Consider the following 14,541-nt stretch of genomic DNA (forward strand, 5'->3'; position numbering starts at 1 on the left):
TTTTTGGTCGCTGTTTACCTCACACCGGTGCTTCTGTGCCCTCACCCGGGGCGTCCAGTTTTTACCGGTGCTCACGCGGCACCTCCCACTCCGCACTGTCACAGCACGCATTGGGTACCGCTTTGACCTGTGATTTTGTGTATTATTACAGATAGATTTTCCTTTTCATTCACGAATATATAAATTGAGTCCGTTCAAAAATGTGCAGCGTTCTTGGATGTTGTTTTGTTCAATTCAACACATCTCTGTAATAATATGCACAAGTGAGATGGAAGTGCTTAAGAAAGTACAGTACAAAGATCTGTGAACTGTGTGTTACTGTGCAGCTGCGCTACTGTACAACAATCTACTAATACACTGTAAAAAAATGTTTACAGGTAACCTAATAACTGCATAGACAATTGCTAAGGGATAATTTATTAAATCTTATTCTAATAATTGTCATAACACAAACCTACAATGTTGAACTGTTTTATATGAACCAGAGAATTAGGAGAGGATTTATTCACTGCATACTGTACATGGTTAGGAAAAGATGTATATTTTCTCACGATGAACACATCGGATCCACCTCAGTAAGAAGACAGAAAGTAAGGACCAAACTCTCTTGCACCTTTGTTAAGCATAGACATTTTTTTTAGCATTATTACCATTAATATAATTTTTATAAAAAACCAAGTGAAGATCTGAGGAACAGCCGTGGATGTAATCATCAGATGGCTAGAAAGGCAAACTCAACGTCACCCTTATCTGGGGTGTAAAAACTGAAATAAGCAGCAGGCATAGATTTAGCTGTTCTTCACTCACAGGTAACTGTAGGGGGAGCAGAAATTGGCCTGTCTGTCTCTTTCAGATGTGCGGACGAGCGATTGCTCCACTGAAGCTTGCACACAGAATTAAGCACCTGAGGGCTGGCTTTGCTGAAGAAGGACGACTGCAGCTCTATGAGTTCCTTGACCTGCTACCCCTGTAAGTTACTGTACCATGTGTGTCACCTTTTTTGTCTCTCCGCTCCTGTCTTTTAACCTGGAGTACACGCAACCCCAGGCTTTGGGCTGAATGGGACACAAAAAGAATGTAGTCAAACTAATTGACTTTATGCTTTGTCTGCACACTTGAATCATTGTATACATAATGTATATGCAATATTGTATATAATTAAGGTTTCAAAGGAAATGCACGAGTCAAATGAGCAACTGGACATTTTTGGAAGCAAAATATACATCACAGAACATCATCATTTTCAATCTAAACATCAAATCCACGTCCATAATTCTAACCATTCATGTGTATCAACAAGAAGGTAAGGTTTTAAACAGCAGGAGGCCATTCAAGCCATTGTGCCCATGTGGTTTCTTCTCATAATTGTATAACTAATGTGCTAGCCATTACACTTGTATTATCAAATGTACCTATGTTCATGTGGTTGTTAGTCGATACACTTTGCTGCTACAGGTAGGGTTGATCATTTTGCTGTGTCTTGTCAACTGCCCCAAGGTAATTAATGATTGATAACAGGTGTGTCTTCTGTTACCAGTGATAATACCGTATGTGTACTCATAATGGTCCGTTGTAAAGGAATGTTTCATTTTATTAACAGTATGGTGTAAGAAACAATAGTTTCCTTTTGTTTCGGTTCACAGTAACTATCTCTTTACTCACATGGGGAGAATGAGGAGAGCTGGAGTGCCTCTTTTGACCCTTCATCAAGCCAATCATCTTTTATCACACTGCATGCAAGTTCTACTTGACAGGAGCTAGTGCCTTTACTCACTATAATGATCGTTGGTCATCATCACTCAATGCAAGCCTGCAGGCAACCAGGAAACCACAGGACTCAACTTACTGTCTTATTGGAAGCTGAGAACCCACGCTGACTAATCCTAAACTTACCCCTGGTAGTGCTTTGCCAATTGCACCCTCACTTGGAGAATCCCAGGTACAGCCAGATACTGACTTGAACCAGGCTTGAATACTTCAAGTCTAGGGTTATACAAAGTCAAACTGCCCCCAGTGCACAACTTCATGCTGAAGCACTGCCCGATCTATCTGATCTCTGTGTTAGGGGCTATATTGGATATCTACTGTATCAGCCATACTGTAAATATTTAGATCTTGGCTATGGATTTGTCAGTCCACTGTTTAAATGTTTTTTTTGTGCAAGGAATGCTTGTATGATCCTTGAATTTTGTGCTTCGGTGTTATTGTGCTGGAGGACACACTTGATCAGCAGATAACATGACCACTACAGGGTACAGAACTTCATTGGTCTATCAAGTCTATCACTGATGTACGTCTACCATTTCCTTGTTCATATTTTGAAATACATCTGAATATACACTGCTCAGAGACAAAACCTAACTACTTAACAGAAGGCGCTCTCTAAAATACTTTTTTCTGCAGCACAGACATAATTAAAACCCTTCTTGCAGTGTGTTGTGTCCATATTCTCTCTGTGGACTATTGATCCTGTCCATAGAGAAAACAACATTCTGATATTGTGTGGTAGAAGGTGCTATACAATAATAAATGGATATTTATCTACTATGATTGTATATCCCCAGTGTTTCAAGGTGGAGCCATTTACTGTATTTGAAGTGACTTTCTAAGAGGGTACAACCACAACCTGCATCCTAGGGTTTTAACCTACAACTCTTGTGATTTTACACACACATAAAGTTGTTTCATGGTCATGGATCCACTGTGGGCTTGATGAAATCCTAAAAGCCTTGGCTACCTTCAGCATATTCATTCCTGATTCTTTTCTCGCAAAGCTTTTTGGCAGTCTTGGAAACAGATTTACTTAGCTATGTTGATCCTCTTGTTTTCAAGCACTCTTATACAGTACTCTTACCTTAAAATCATGCTATGCAATTTACCGTACATAGATTCCTGAAAGTAATCTTCAGATATAAAACCTGCCTCATATTATTGTGTGGTATGTAAAACAACTTGGCTTAGGTTTTTAGTCAGTATTTTAGTACATATTTTGGTGTTTACTTAAGTGGCGTTGTAATATGGAAAAGCTTCTTTAAAGAACTCAGATCAGATAGTTGGTAGCAACCAAATGGGCTAGATGGGACAAATGTTCTCTACTCATTTGTAATCTTTCGAATATTATAATAACTAGGGCTCATATACTGTGATGAAATTGTGGTTTTTAATTATGCATCCATATACAGTACATGCATACTTGAGGAGACAAAGATTAAGAATTTAGACTATTGTTTAGAATTTTTCAAATTTGAGTAGGTGTACTAAAAAATAAATAAAATACAACCTTGACTCTTTTTTGTATAGCTTGGAGGTATTCTAGCCTAGTGATTGTGTCATATGATCTTGTGCTATTTCTGGATTTTTGGGAGAAGTGCACATTTGTAAAGAGGGTTCTAATAAAAAAAGAGTCCTAGGTTTACTTGAGTGTGTATTCAGATTGGCATAGTTTGATTTTAGGTTGAGAATACATATGTGTTGTTGTAATAATAATCAGTATTTAAAAACACTGCTTGTTGATGTGATTAAAGAACGCAGAACAGGTTATAAGCTGTGGTCTCTGTTTCATCTGTTTTCTGAACAACTAAGAATGTCTTAGTTGACTTCTCACACCATCTGAATAAGCTGAAATGAAACTTCTGTTCTGAATTCTATTCTGTTCTTTTGTTCAGTCTCCCTGAGGTCAGAGTGCAACCCTGGACACACTTGAGCAGGAGAGCTCTGATTGGCGGTCTCCCCTGCTGTCAGAATGATTCTGTGTACCAGATGGGTCACTGTAACCAGAGCATTGCCTCTGGTAAATGTTTATGACAATTACACTTCCATTACACTGCATGTACTTCTTTGCATTTTGAAAAGCTTTGTTTGAATTTCCTGACAGGTAGAAAATCCCACTTTTTTGCCTGGAGCAATGCAGTAAAAAGCAAAATGTGATATAAATATTTATCTGTGGGATAGAAAATTAATTTTAATGGATACATTGTAGGAACGCTTGTCCTTGTTTCCAAAGCAGAAATGTATACAGCTTTGGGTGGCGACCAGGAAGCAGAACCGAAGAGGTTGTTGCTAAAGTTCATGAGTAGATAAAGACAGGGAGATTTTCAAACGTGAAACAAATTCCCACAGCAAGAAAGTTTCTTCTAAAGATATGACAATATTTCAAGCCATTTTTTAAAAAATGTATTTATTTATGATAACTAATTCAGTTTTACATATCCACAGGGATCCTAGTAGTCACCCTGTATAAAGCCAAAGAAAATTCATTGACAGCCCACAGGAAGGGCAGCAAATGAGGTCCAAGGGTTTGACCAACGTAGCATCAAGCAGTCAGGCAACAATCGCCACACGTTGAGTTCTGTAGTGACTACACACTCATGCCCAGAGCATCACTCTTGGAGCACCCAATTGGATTTTTTTTGATGTCTACTTAAAGAATATTACTAGACGTGTGCCTCACCTGTGATAGCACTGTTGTTAGCGTTATGACCAAGAGAGACTAGTGTAGTGTTTCATCTCCTAAAGGAATAGTTCTACTTTTAAGCCTTTTCCCTTCTGTGCTGTAATATGGTTTTGGCATGTACAAGTCAGCAGAGGATGATTGAAGTTTGAAGTATAGGGCACTACCTGTGTTTTATTCCCAGGGCAGGAACAGAAATACTGTAATCCAGGGATGGAGGCTCTGATATAATGTAGCATGTGGCTGGTGCTTCCCTCGGCATATGATGTATTCTTAACAGCTCTGTTAATGAGCTCACTCTTTAGATGACTGCTAGGATGGAGGTGTCTGAGCAACTTGAGTAAATACTGATGCTCTTTTATTCGCACAACAGCTGTGCATCTCACGATGCACTGCTAGTTCAGATGCTTCTATTTCACGTTGATAAGAACATAAGACCAGAAAGGTTTCAAACGAGAGGGGGACATTCGGCCCATGTAGCGGGTTTGTTAGCAGCTAATTTATCAGAGCATCTCAACCAGCTGCTTCTTTAAAGGAGCTAAAGTATTGACTTCAACAACATGTCTTTTGATTTTAATTCTACACTTTTAATTATGCATCCCAACATTCAGAACAACATTTTATTTTTCCAATATTGTTTAGAAGACACATGGATGTCAACGTAAACGTTTTACGTTTTCTTAGCTTTTTGAAGTTCAGCATTTCACATCGTATGTATAATTTGTGCTGCTTGTATGTAAATCATCTGCATTTGTCTACTTTTGCCAAGTGTTGAATTTTATTAAGTTTTTTGGGATTTCCATTGCTGCCTTTACAATGTGTTCTAATCTCATAATTTGGTAGTTTTTACAAACCAGAGTAGTTTACTAACTATGCCAGAATATTGATCATTAATAATAAAGAACAGTGGTCCTATAACATATCCCTGTGGTACTCTGCTATTACCTGATCCCAGTTTGAGATTTTACCCCTTATATGTATTCTTTGTCTATTTTGTATTAACCGGTTCTTAATCTAAAGACATGCACTACTTTTTAAATGCCTACTGCCTGCCATTTTAAGCATGAATTACACTTACATTTCAAAATAACTATTAGCATATTATTTTTATATGTATCATTCTGCTTCTTGTTCATAGAGCTCTAACAAGTTAGTTAAGGGGGTCAGCCTTTTCTTAATCCATGTTGTGACTATCTCTTACACATGACCCTCTACTTCACTTTGAATTTTTACTGTACATGCAATATACTGTAAAATGATTTATTGGACTTAAATTGGTTTAAGCTTGAAATATTTAAGCTTGAATTAATTATAGGGTTCTATTTAGGAATAGGGTTTAGATTATAGTTTGGAGTTTTGGCATAGTTAAGACTTATATTTGAGGCCTGGGTGAAATATAATTCAGATTTTCCTAGTTAAAATGTGGTCCACCATTTCCAGTTTACAGTATTTGCAGTTCACAGACTAACCATGTTCAGAAATGGCTTTGTGAGGCATATTGATGGAAACAGGAATCAAAAAGCTTTCACTGGGATCCCAGTGTTTGCACATTTTGGGATTGCCCACAGATGTGGCTGTTCAGTAACTTTGCGAACACTTTAACCTTCAAAGTGTTACAGAAATTCGAAAGAACAATCATGGCACCATTTCAGTTTTTAGGTGTTCAGTTGTTGGAATTCCAAAGGATCATTTAGTCAAAGGAAGAAGCAGAAAAGGGAAGCTGCAAAAACCCAACGAAGTTTTTAAAATGTTTTTCCATTTAAAATGTTTCACCAACATGTTAGCAGCAAGGTATACAGTCGGTAAAATGTTCAAACATACTGTACAAGAATAACAGTTCTGAATGGCTTTCAAGAACAGTTTTGTTGTTGTTGAGTGTAGGAGTCTTCTTGTGTTAGTACAAGCATTTCATTTCAACTTTCCATTCCAATATGAGACTTTTTGTTAAGAAACCAGTGCGGTGTTTGTCATTCCTGATTCTAGAGAAGCAGGACACATTACTCTAAGGACTCAGAACCAAAAAATCCTTACAGACACTTCTTTTTCTTTCACTTCTCTTATTTATTAAACTGTTTGACCCTAAACAAAGCTTTTTTTTTCTTCTGAGGCATATAAATGTGCACATTGCAGCTGGGTAATGTTTCATTCATGCACGCACCCGGCTGAATCTACACACAGCTCTTGAGAGACACTGAAGCACATAGAGAAGTCAGCCGGTGTTCGGCTTTATTGGTTTCTGTCACAAATGGAAAAATTATGCAGGTGTTCATCTTGAAGTGGAGGGAAATCTAATCTCCTAACAGAAATATCCACTTATCCAATGGCCTCTTTAAGGGAGTGCATCGTAATGCAATCCTACAGTATAAAAGAAATAATCCAAATCTAAACTGTGCTACTTATTTACGTACTGTAGCAAGCTGTGCATTTACTAATATCATTATATATGTATTGTTTTTAGCAGCCCAGCATGATGAGTTGACTGATGTTGTTTTTCTTTTTCATTTATTGTTTTATTGCTCCTTTGTAGTGTGTTATACTAAATTATCCAGTTATTCTTCCTGTTTTGAAAATAAGTCGTCCACTTTCCTTAGGTGAGTCTATATTCAGTCCCAGCCCATGAGTAAAGGAATGTCTTAGTCTTTACAACTCTTGGAATGTCACATGGTGATACTGAAACCACAGAGAACCAGTGTTGGCACTTGGTTAATCTAGTGAAATATATATAATGATGTTCTCTGTCTATCACTTTTATCAGAATAGCTGGGCATTTTACTGCAGCGGTTTCAGTGATGTACCTTGCTCAGTCTGGAGCCCTCACCTCTTCTGATGAACTAAATAATTGAACTAAAATGAGTATCCACCTGCATGTTGAATAGGTTTTCAGGATAATTCCTTTATCAGTTTTTATGGATTCAGTCACAGGTAGATAATATTTTCTTATGAAAGGCAGATGTTTCTGTTGAACAGTTATGAAACAAATATGTCAAAATCTTAAGATATCCAAGAAAACATACAGTATTAGTAGTTTTGCTCAAATGCATAGAAATATAAGTAAGGTTTATCCCTTCCAGAAAATGTTTTGCATAACACATCTCTCTCTGTCAATTTATTACCCATTTATGTTACACTGTTTAATCTCTTAAAGGGTACTCTTTCAAATTGTGATTGAAGTGTTTTGATTTTTATTTGTTATTGTCTTGCTCAATCTGTTATCAAATCTGGCACTGAACAGTTTGTAATGTTAACTCTGAGAGGTATTTTTAGTAGGACTCAGAGGTAAGAAGAAAAAGTCTCTAACGGTTACCATAATTTTGGAAGCCAGATTGCTATCCATGAGATGTATGAGCTAATAAACGGTATAGCTGCTGCTCCTGGTTATAATGATCACAGACAAGCTACTATTTTATTGGGAAGTCTTTTGCATGTCACTGCATCAAATCGAAAAATCTGCTCTAGCAGATAGATTAAGTTTTCTATGAATAAATAAAAAAGTTCTGTTTTTAGATAACTTGTCTGTATACATTTATGCAGAAAAATGCAATTATCTGTTGTCTGGTTTGTAACAATGTTACCATAATGGAATCAATAAAAACAATTTGGAAATCAATTTTAAATAACAGTTACAGGAAATGTGTGAAGTAAGGGGGTGGTACACTTAAAGAAGGTCCTTACACTGCTAAACCAATCTTAAACCAATCTTTTTTTTCCACTTAGAGACAAAGGGAACTCCCAATTGTTATCTGAAGCTAATGAGCTTTTAATCTTTTGTCTTGTGATGTGGAAAAATCTCTTCTACTGATGAACATTTCAGAAGTTCTGTGTGGTCTAGTTTTGATTCCATTAAAATCTACAACCATGCTTTGAGGACTCTTTCATATTTTATAACTCTGCAGGTTTTGAGAAGTTATCAAAACATTTGGTGTATATGTTTTATTGAATCATCAAGCAACAGAGTTGCTGTTTTGGAACAAAATAACATTCCCGCCTTGAATAATTTCACTGCCTCAATAAAACTCACGGTTGTCCTTGTTTTTTAATCTTACCACTTGTGAAGGCTGAAAATGAAATTGTTTATTGCAAGAAGTACTGGAAAAATAAAAAAATATGTTAATTTATCAAATCAGCCAGTGCCTTTGCTGAGAATGAAAACTGGTGATTAATAACTGTGTGCACAAAACTATCAGCTGTTCACTGTTAAAAAATTGAACAATATTACTGATTTTATTGAAAGCATAATTTCAGTTTCAAGTATATTTAATAGCTGATTGTTTATTGCATATTTACTAGACATGGGCTTGAAGTCTTGATTTTCATTTCAGCCAAAGTGCAATGCTGTTTTACAAATTGACATCTTTCAACTGAAAGGCAGTTTCAAAATGCCAAGAATACAGAGATATAAAGTTTCCCTACCTTCAGCTAGTGTTTATAACCATTTTCAGCATAATTAAGCTGTGGTTTGCCATGCTTTCTCTGCAGTGGTCTAAATATCCATAGTCTGCACTGTGATTCTAGTTGCTTTGCATAACTTGCGTGGAATTGATTGTTACTTTGACTGATTTTATGATTAAGAACCTACTGTAGTTGTCACCTCCCCCAATGGGCAAAGTCAGATGGGATTGTTGGCTTGTTACATGGTGTTTCCCTGGTAAGGTCACTGAAAACATTTTCACTTGTGCCTCTGTGTCTTGAGGCTCCACAGTTCAGAGTAAGGTAGATTTTGTTTTTAACAACAAGACCATGTCTTGCAAAAATGATATTGTCCAAAATCTCTGTTATGATGGTAAATATGTCCAAAAAATATAAATCTACAGTTTATGAATACACAACTGAAGTCCCCATGGGGCTAATTTACTACATTAAGATCATATGGAAAAGAAATTACAATAACCTGCAGCTCTCGGAGATCAGAACCCGCTTAATAAGTTATATAATTTCATACTTAATTGATCAATAGCTTACAAGCATTCTTAATCTTTAAAAAAGAAGTGATTTTTGGGGATTTGTAAGACTAACTGGAGTGGGACTTGTTCAGGAACAAGGTTCTGTGCAGAGGCAGGAAGGAATAAATAGACAAACAAAATGTTACGCTATACAGTATAGTCAAAAGTGCAGAATTTAAATCTGTCAATGGATGTTATGTTAAATTTTTACATTACACTAGTGAGGTCATTTACGAGCGAATTTAAATACTTTATACAAACTTGGTCCAAGCATTAAAAGATTTCCCTTCTGTGACAGCTTAAAAGAACAGATGTTTTTAGTCTTCAACAGAGAAGTCTATGAGGGGACTTGATTCAAGCATTCCACGTTCTCAAGGACATTGGCAAAGTGTACTTTCTTAGAGCTCTTTCAGAATACCAGAAGGTGGTAATACCATTTTGTTCCTCTTGAACCTTTGCGTTCTTGTTGTCATAATAGAACCATCAGAAACATCAGCAAAAAGAGCTAACAAATCATGTGTACAGCTGCTGTTTTTTTGAAAACCTGTTAGTATCTCATAATAGAACATTGCTAATGCCCTTCCTGTACATTATAAGATAAAAGGGTTATTCTGCAGAGGCAGAAATACATTAAAATAATTTGGTAGATTGAAATGTCATTTAAAAAATATCCTTTTTTTGCTATATTAATAAATAAAAAGCTTCCAACTTAAATTTGAAAATCAAAGCTGGTGAAATAAACAAATACGTGGCTTTCTCATTATGACCAGATATTTTTAATGACATTTTAAGTATGGATACACACATGCTCAGAACTATTCAGTGCAATTCAAAGAGGAAATAAGTCTAAAAATATATTTGGGTTTTGATTGCTTTCCTTTGATGAAACTTCATTTCTCAAGAGAATATTCACTTGAATGGAGATGTATTGAAGCTTCAGGTTTTTGGCAGAATGGTTGTTTTTGTTATCCCAGTGTTCTGATGATGTCATGCTCTGTTAACGGACTCTCTCGTGGTGCTTTGCCTTATTGTCTGCTGAAGTCCGTGACTGGTTGGATCCAGAGAGTTTTCCCTGTGTTGTTGTACAAACAGCCACATGTTTTATTCATTTCTATGTAATATTTCTGACATCACTGTGTGAACGAACATTCTGTGATCTCTTCACCCGAACTGTTCAAGGGGTTGTGATATCAGATGTTCCCACTTCAACAGGCAGGTGGGGCTGGGTCACAGAAGCAGTGCTATCTTCTGATTGTGAGAAGCAACGCCTTGACAAAATGGCACTTTGTGACAAAGCCAAGATATATATCCGAGAAATTTGTTTTGGTTTTCATTTTTTTAAAATAATGTAAGTATAGAAGGCACACTGTACCTACAAAAAACAGAAACAGAATGGATGCAGTAGCTTACAGTTGTATTGATGTTTTACAGGTGAGCCTGCAAAGCACTATCTCAAAACTTATTCTGCCACTTCTCTGTGTCCTTCAGACTTTGTGTTGCCTTATCTCTCAACACCTAGTATTCTTCTAAGATCTGTAAACAAGCTCTCAGGATGAGTCACATCATCTTCAAAATGCTTGTTTCTTATTACCAAGTATGCAACAGTCCAAGGCTATATCATTGATGCATGTGAATAAGGAAGGCTTTCTGATAATTCTGCACAGTACTGGTCACAGTCTATCAGGGTTGTGCCAGTCTTGAGAAGACCTCTGTTTAATGCCTCATTTCCACTGCCAGTGTAACCTATTGGGTTAATGATGGCTATACCAAGTCAATAAACAAATGTATTGCCACAGTCAGTCTTTGCTCTTTTGCCCAGGTGTATGGGATTGCGTTGTGGACCCTGTCTAAAGATACCCATAGTAACACTGTTCAGAAAAATAACTGTCCCATCGCAGTAGAAATGTGGTGGAAAAAAGAACGTTTGTCTTTTGATTTTGTGTTGATAGCTTTGTATCTGAGTAACTGCAACATTGTGGTTAGATTTCATACATAAAAATATTCTATTGACCCTGAATCCAAACTAGCCACCTGTTAATACATGTTCAGGCTTCTATATGACTGTCTTCTTTCATGAAATGGCTGAAAGCCTTGGGTCAATTAGCTATTAACTTCCAAATGGGCTAGATGACCCGAATTACCTCTTCTTCTCTTTGTACAGTATGTTCTGAACAGCCGTAACTCCACATTGTCCTCAACAGCATTTTCTAAAGCTAATATTCTGAACCACAAACAAAGCAAACTGAAATTCACGACAGTGTGGAGTAGTGGTTGATGACTAGTTACTGTAAGCACAGCAATAGTGTCTTTGAGCAAGGTACTGTGCTTCAGTGAAAAAAACATTTGGATAAAAGCATCATCTAAGAGTAATGAATACTACTCTCTGCTTTGCAAGAGAGCAGTGGTGGTCTTGTGCACTGTAGCAAAAAGTTTTTACTTCACTTTAAGCTGGGTTTTTGCTTGGCTTCTTAACATCTTAAAGGTCAAATTCATAAACAATTTGGTTGTTCCCATGTTGACTTGCTCCTCCCTGGTCATGTACCTACTATGATACTGGGCCAGGTCAGAACATAGTAAAGTGTTTCCAACAGCACAGAAAAGGAGTGCAGCCAACAGTGTAAGGGGCACAGAAGGAACTCTTACCATTTTCCCAGTGTCTTTGTTTTAGGCACAGGAGTGATCACAACCTAGTGAAAGGGTCCTCCAAAACTAGACCATTAAAGATTCCAGGCTTCTAGCACCACAAACTTGTTAATTGCTTGCTTATCTATTTGTTAACTAATTTACCGTGAGTGAAAACATGGACTGTGGGATCCAGGAAGAACTTGCAGACTTGAGAGGTACAGAGGAGACTGAGAGAGAAATGGCTGGTGAGATGTTCTAAGCAAAGCATGGCACCAGTGGGTGTTCATTTTTGCAAACTAATTATAATTAAACACATAAATAACCACAAAAACCAGAATAAAAATAATTTACAGAAGCACAGAGAAAATCGCTGCTGTGAATTAATGATTCACTGAATTAATTCCGCAGCTTTGTCTCTTTTGATGTTGCAATAAAAAGACCTAATTGAATTAACTTTCGAGCTTGAAGCATAATGTCATTCATTTGTCGATTACACAATAAGTACAGTTTGATGGTAATTTAGCTTTATTTACCTATTACCATGACCAATGTCTTTCATACTGAAGCAATTAGCTTCTGATATCAGTCTCACTTCTTAGTATGATTTAATCTTAACTACAGGGTGCAGTGTATGAATGCCACTTCACAATTTCTGCTTTATTGTCATAAATTCATTTCCACTTCCTGGGACTTCTCTGGAGTGTTTGAGTGAAGTGTAAATTGTCTCAGATCTGCCCACATACTGCACAATCACACACAATCTGCTAAGATGTTTGTTTGGCCATGGTAAAGCATTTTGTTTCAGCTTTTTACTTCACTCAGATTATTTTACTTTTTAAAACTTTTTTTCATGTATATTTAAGTTATATGAACAGCATTGGATTTTATTTTTTAATACAATTTAGAGTCTACAACGTTCTCATTCACTTGAGGTCTGTCTCATGTCTGTGTATTTAGAGTAAAATAGGATATATTAGAACCTCGCTGCTATATTTATGTCTTACTTATAAAAGAGTATAAATACTTTTCTGCATCAAATACTACAATATCCGGTTATTTTGGTTTTCTAGTTCACAGTGAGGTCATTTACTGTTTTTGAAACCTCATGCTAATCTCTGAAAATCCAAACACATATAATTCTGTGATGCTGGAGTTTTTCCATTTTAAAAAGCTAATTAATGCATCTGAATAGGTGAAGTAAATCAGTTTCAGTTTCAGGTGGAACTTGTGTGTGTTCTCTTTCATTAAATTTGCAACTTGCTCTTAATTCATCTGAGATTGTAGTTATTAGTTATATGAATTTAGTCGACACATTGCTGCTTGCTGCTGATTTCAGTGGTGCATCCTTCCAAGCCAAGTATATTTATCTCACAGGATCTGCCCTCTCAAAAAATTGATAGATTTTGTCCTACGTGCATAACTACTACAAATGAACCCACTGGGACAATATGTCTGTGCATATACATTTATATACATTGCGCTATGCAATATTGCAAAATTACATATTGCAATATTTCAGATTTTCTGTGAACTGTGTTCAGAAATGGGGTCTGTAAGATTTGTGGAGTTTTCATTGTTGGCAGCTCTTGAATTCCACAGAAAGGTGCACTACACCTGAATGCCTGATGAGTGTACAGCAGAGTTTGGTGCGCAGTGTGCAGTCCCCCTTCACTCTTACTGCATTACAAGGTGTTAAGATACACAGAAGGGGTTTTGGTTTAAATCTGAAGGGAAGTCTTTTTGTAGGTATTTTGTTTCAGAAAAGGATTTCATGAAAGGCTCTCTTTATTATTCTGTGAAAGGCTTTTATTTATCCCCTTTTTTCATTTTAAAGTTGATTATTTTGTGTTCTGATGGCCTGTGCAACCCCCTTGCTTGAGTTTCACAAAGGAACTTTGATCCCTCCGGTTTGATTAGAATGCCGCCATCATCAAAACATTTCCACAGCTGTGGATTTCCGCTGTTTGTTAGCTTATTTCTTTAAACAGAGAGAAATGTTGACCTTTAATGAGGCAAACAACTTGACAGAATTCAGTTACATAAAAAAAGACATGTGCGCTGATATGGAATTGAAAAAAGAAGACATTTGTGTTCCTACATTCAGTAGAAAGTTCCCCACTGCTTTTCCATCTGCACTGGCAGTTCTGATCGTGGACATCTGGTATCAAAGCTACCCTCAAATCCAGGCGTTCAGCTCAACATTGGGATCAAAGGATCTATTGCTATTATCGTGTATGTTGTAGCTGCATCTTTCTTTACTGTTTCTTCTGCTTCTCCTTTTCTGTTGTCTCTTCTTCTTCGCCTCGCCCTCTCTCTCCTAGTTATTTGTTTGGTGGTTGTGATTTTCTGTTCTCCTGCTTCTCACGGCTTGTTCTTGGCATTTTATTGCTGAACATGTTCTTGCTCTTTAACTTCCATTCCTGCTTTTCCTGTCCCGATTCCTTCACTTTTCCCATCCACCTCCCCTTTCCGTTGTTCTTGTGCTGCTCATCTCTGTTTGCTTACCACCATTCAGTCTTCTTCACG

General features: G+C 36.9%; 1 protein-coding gene across 1 annotated transcript in view; it reads left to right on the forward strand.

The window, feature by feature from the left end:
• Window positions 1-14,541, forward strand: part of LOC148822270 (uncharacterized) — a 76,433-nt gene that overhangs the window by 32,137 nt on the left and 29,755 nt on the right. Inside the window, exon 6 of the mRNA XM_088929998.1 lies at window positions 854-969. Within this exon, the coding sequence (XP_088786124.1) occupies window positions 854-969 (116 nt within the window). The remainder of the gene's footprint in view (window positions 1-853; window positions 970-14,541) is intronic.

This window comes from Atractosteus spatula, chromosome 13, assembly GCF_055471065.1.
Source record: "Atractosteus spatula isolate fAtrSpa1 chromosome 13, fAtrSpa1.hap1, whole genome shotgun sequence".
Lineage (NCBI taxonomy): Eukaryota > Metazoa > Chordata > Actinopteri > Semionotiformes > Lepisosteidae > Atractosteus > Atractosteus spatula.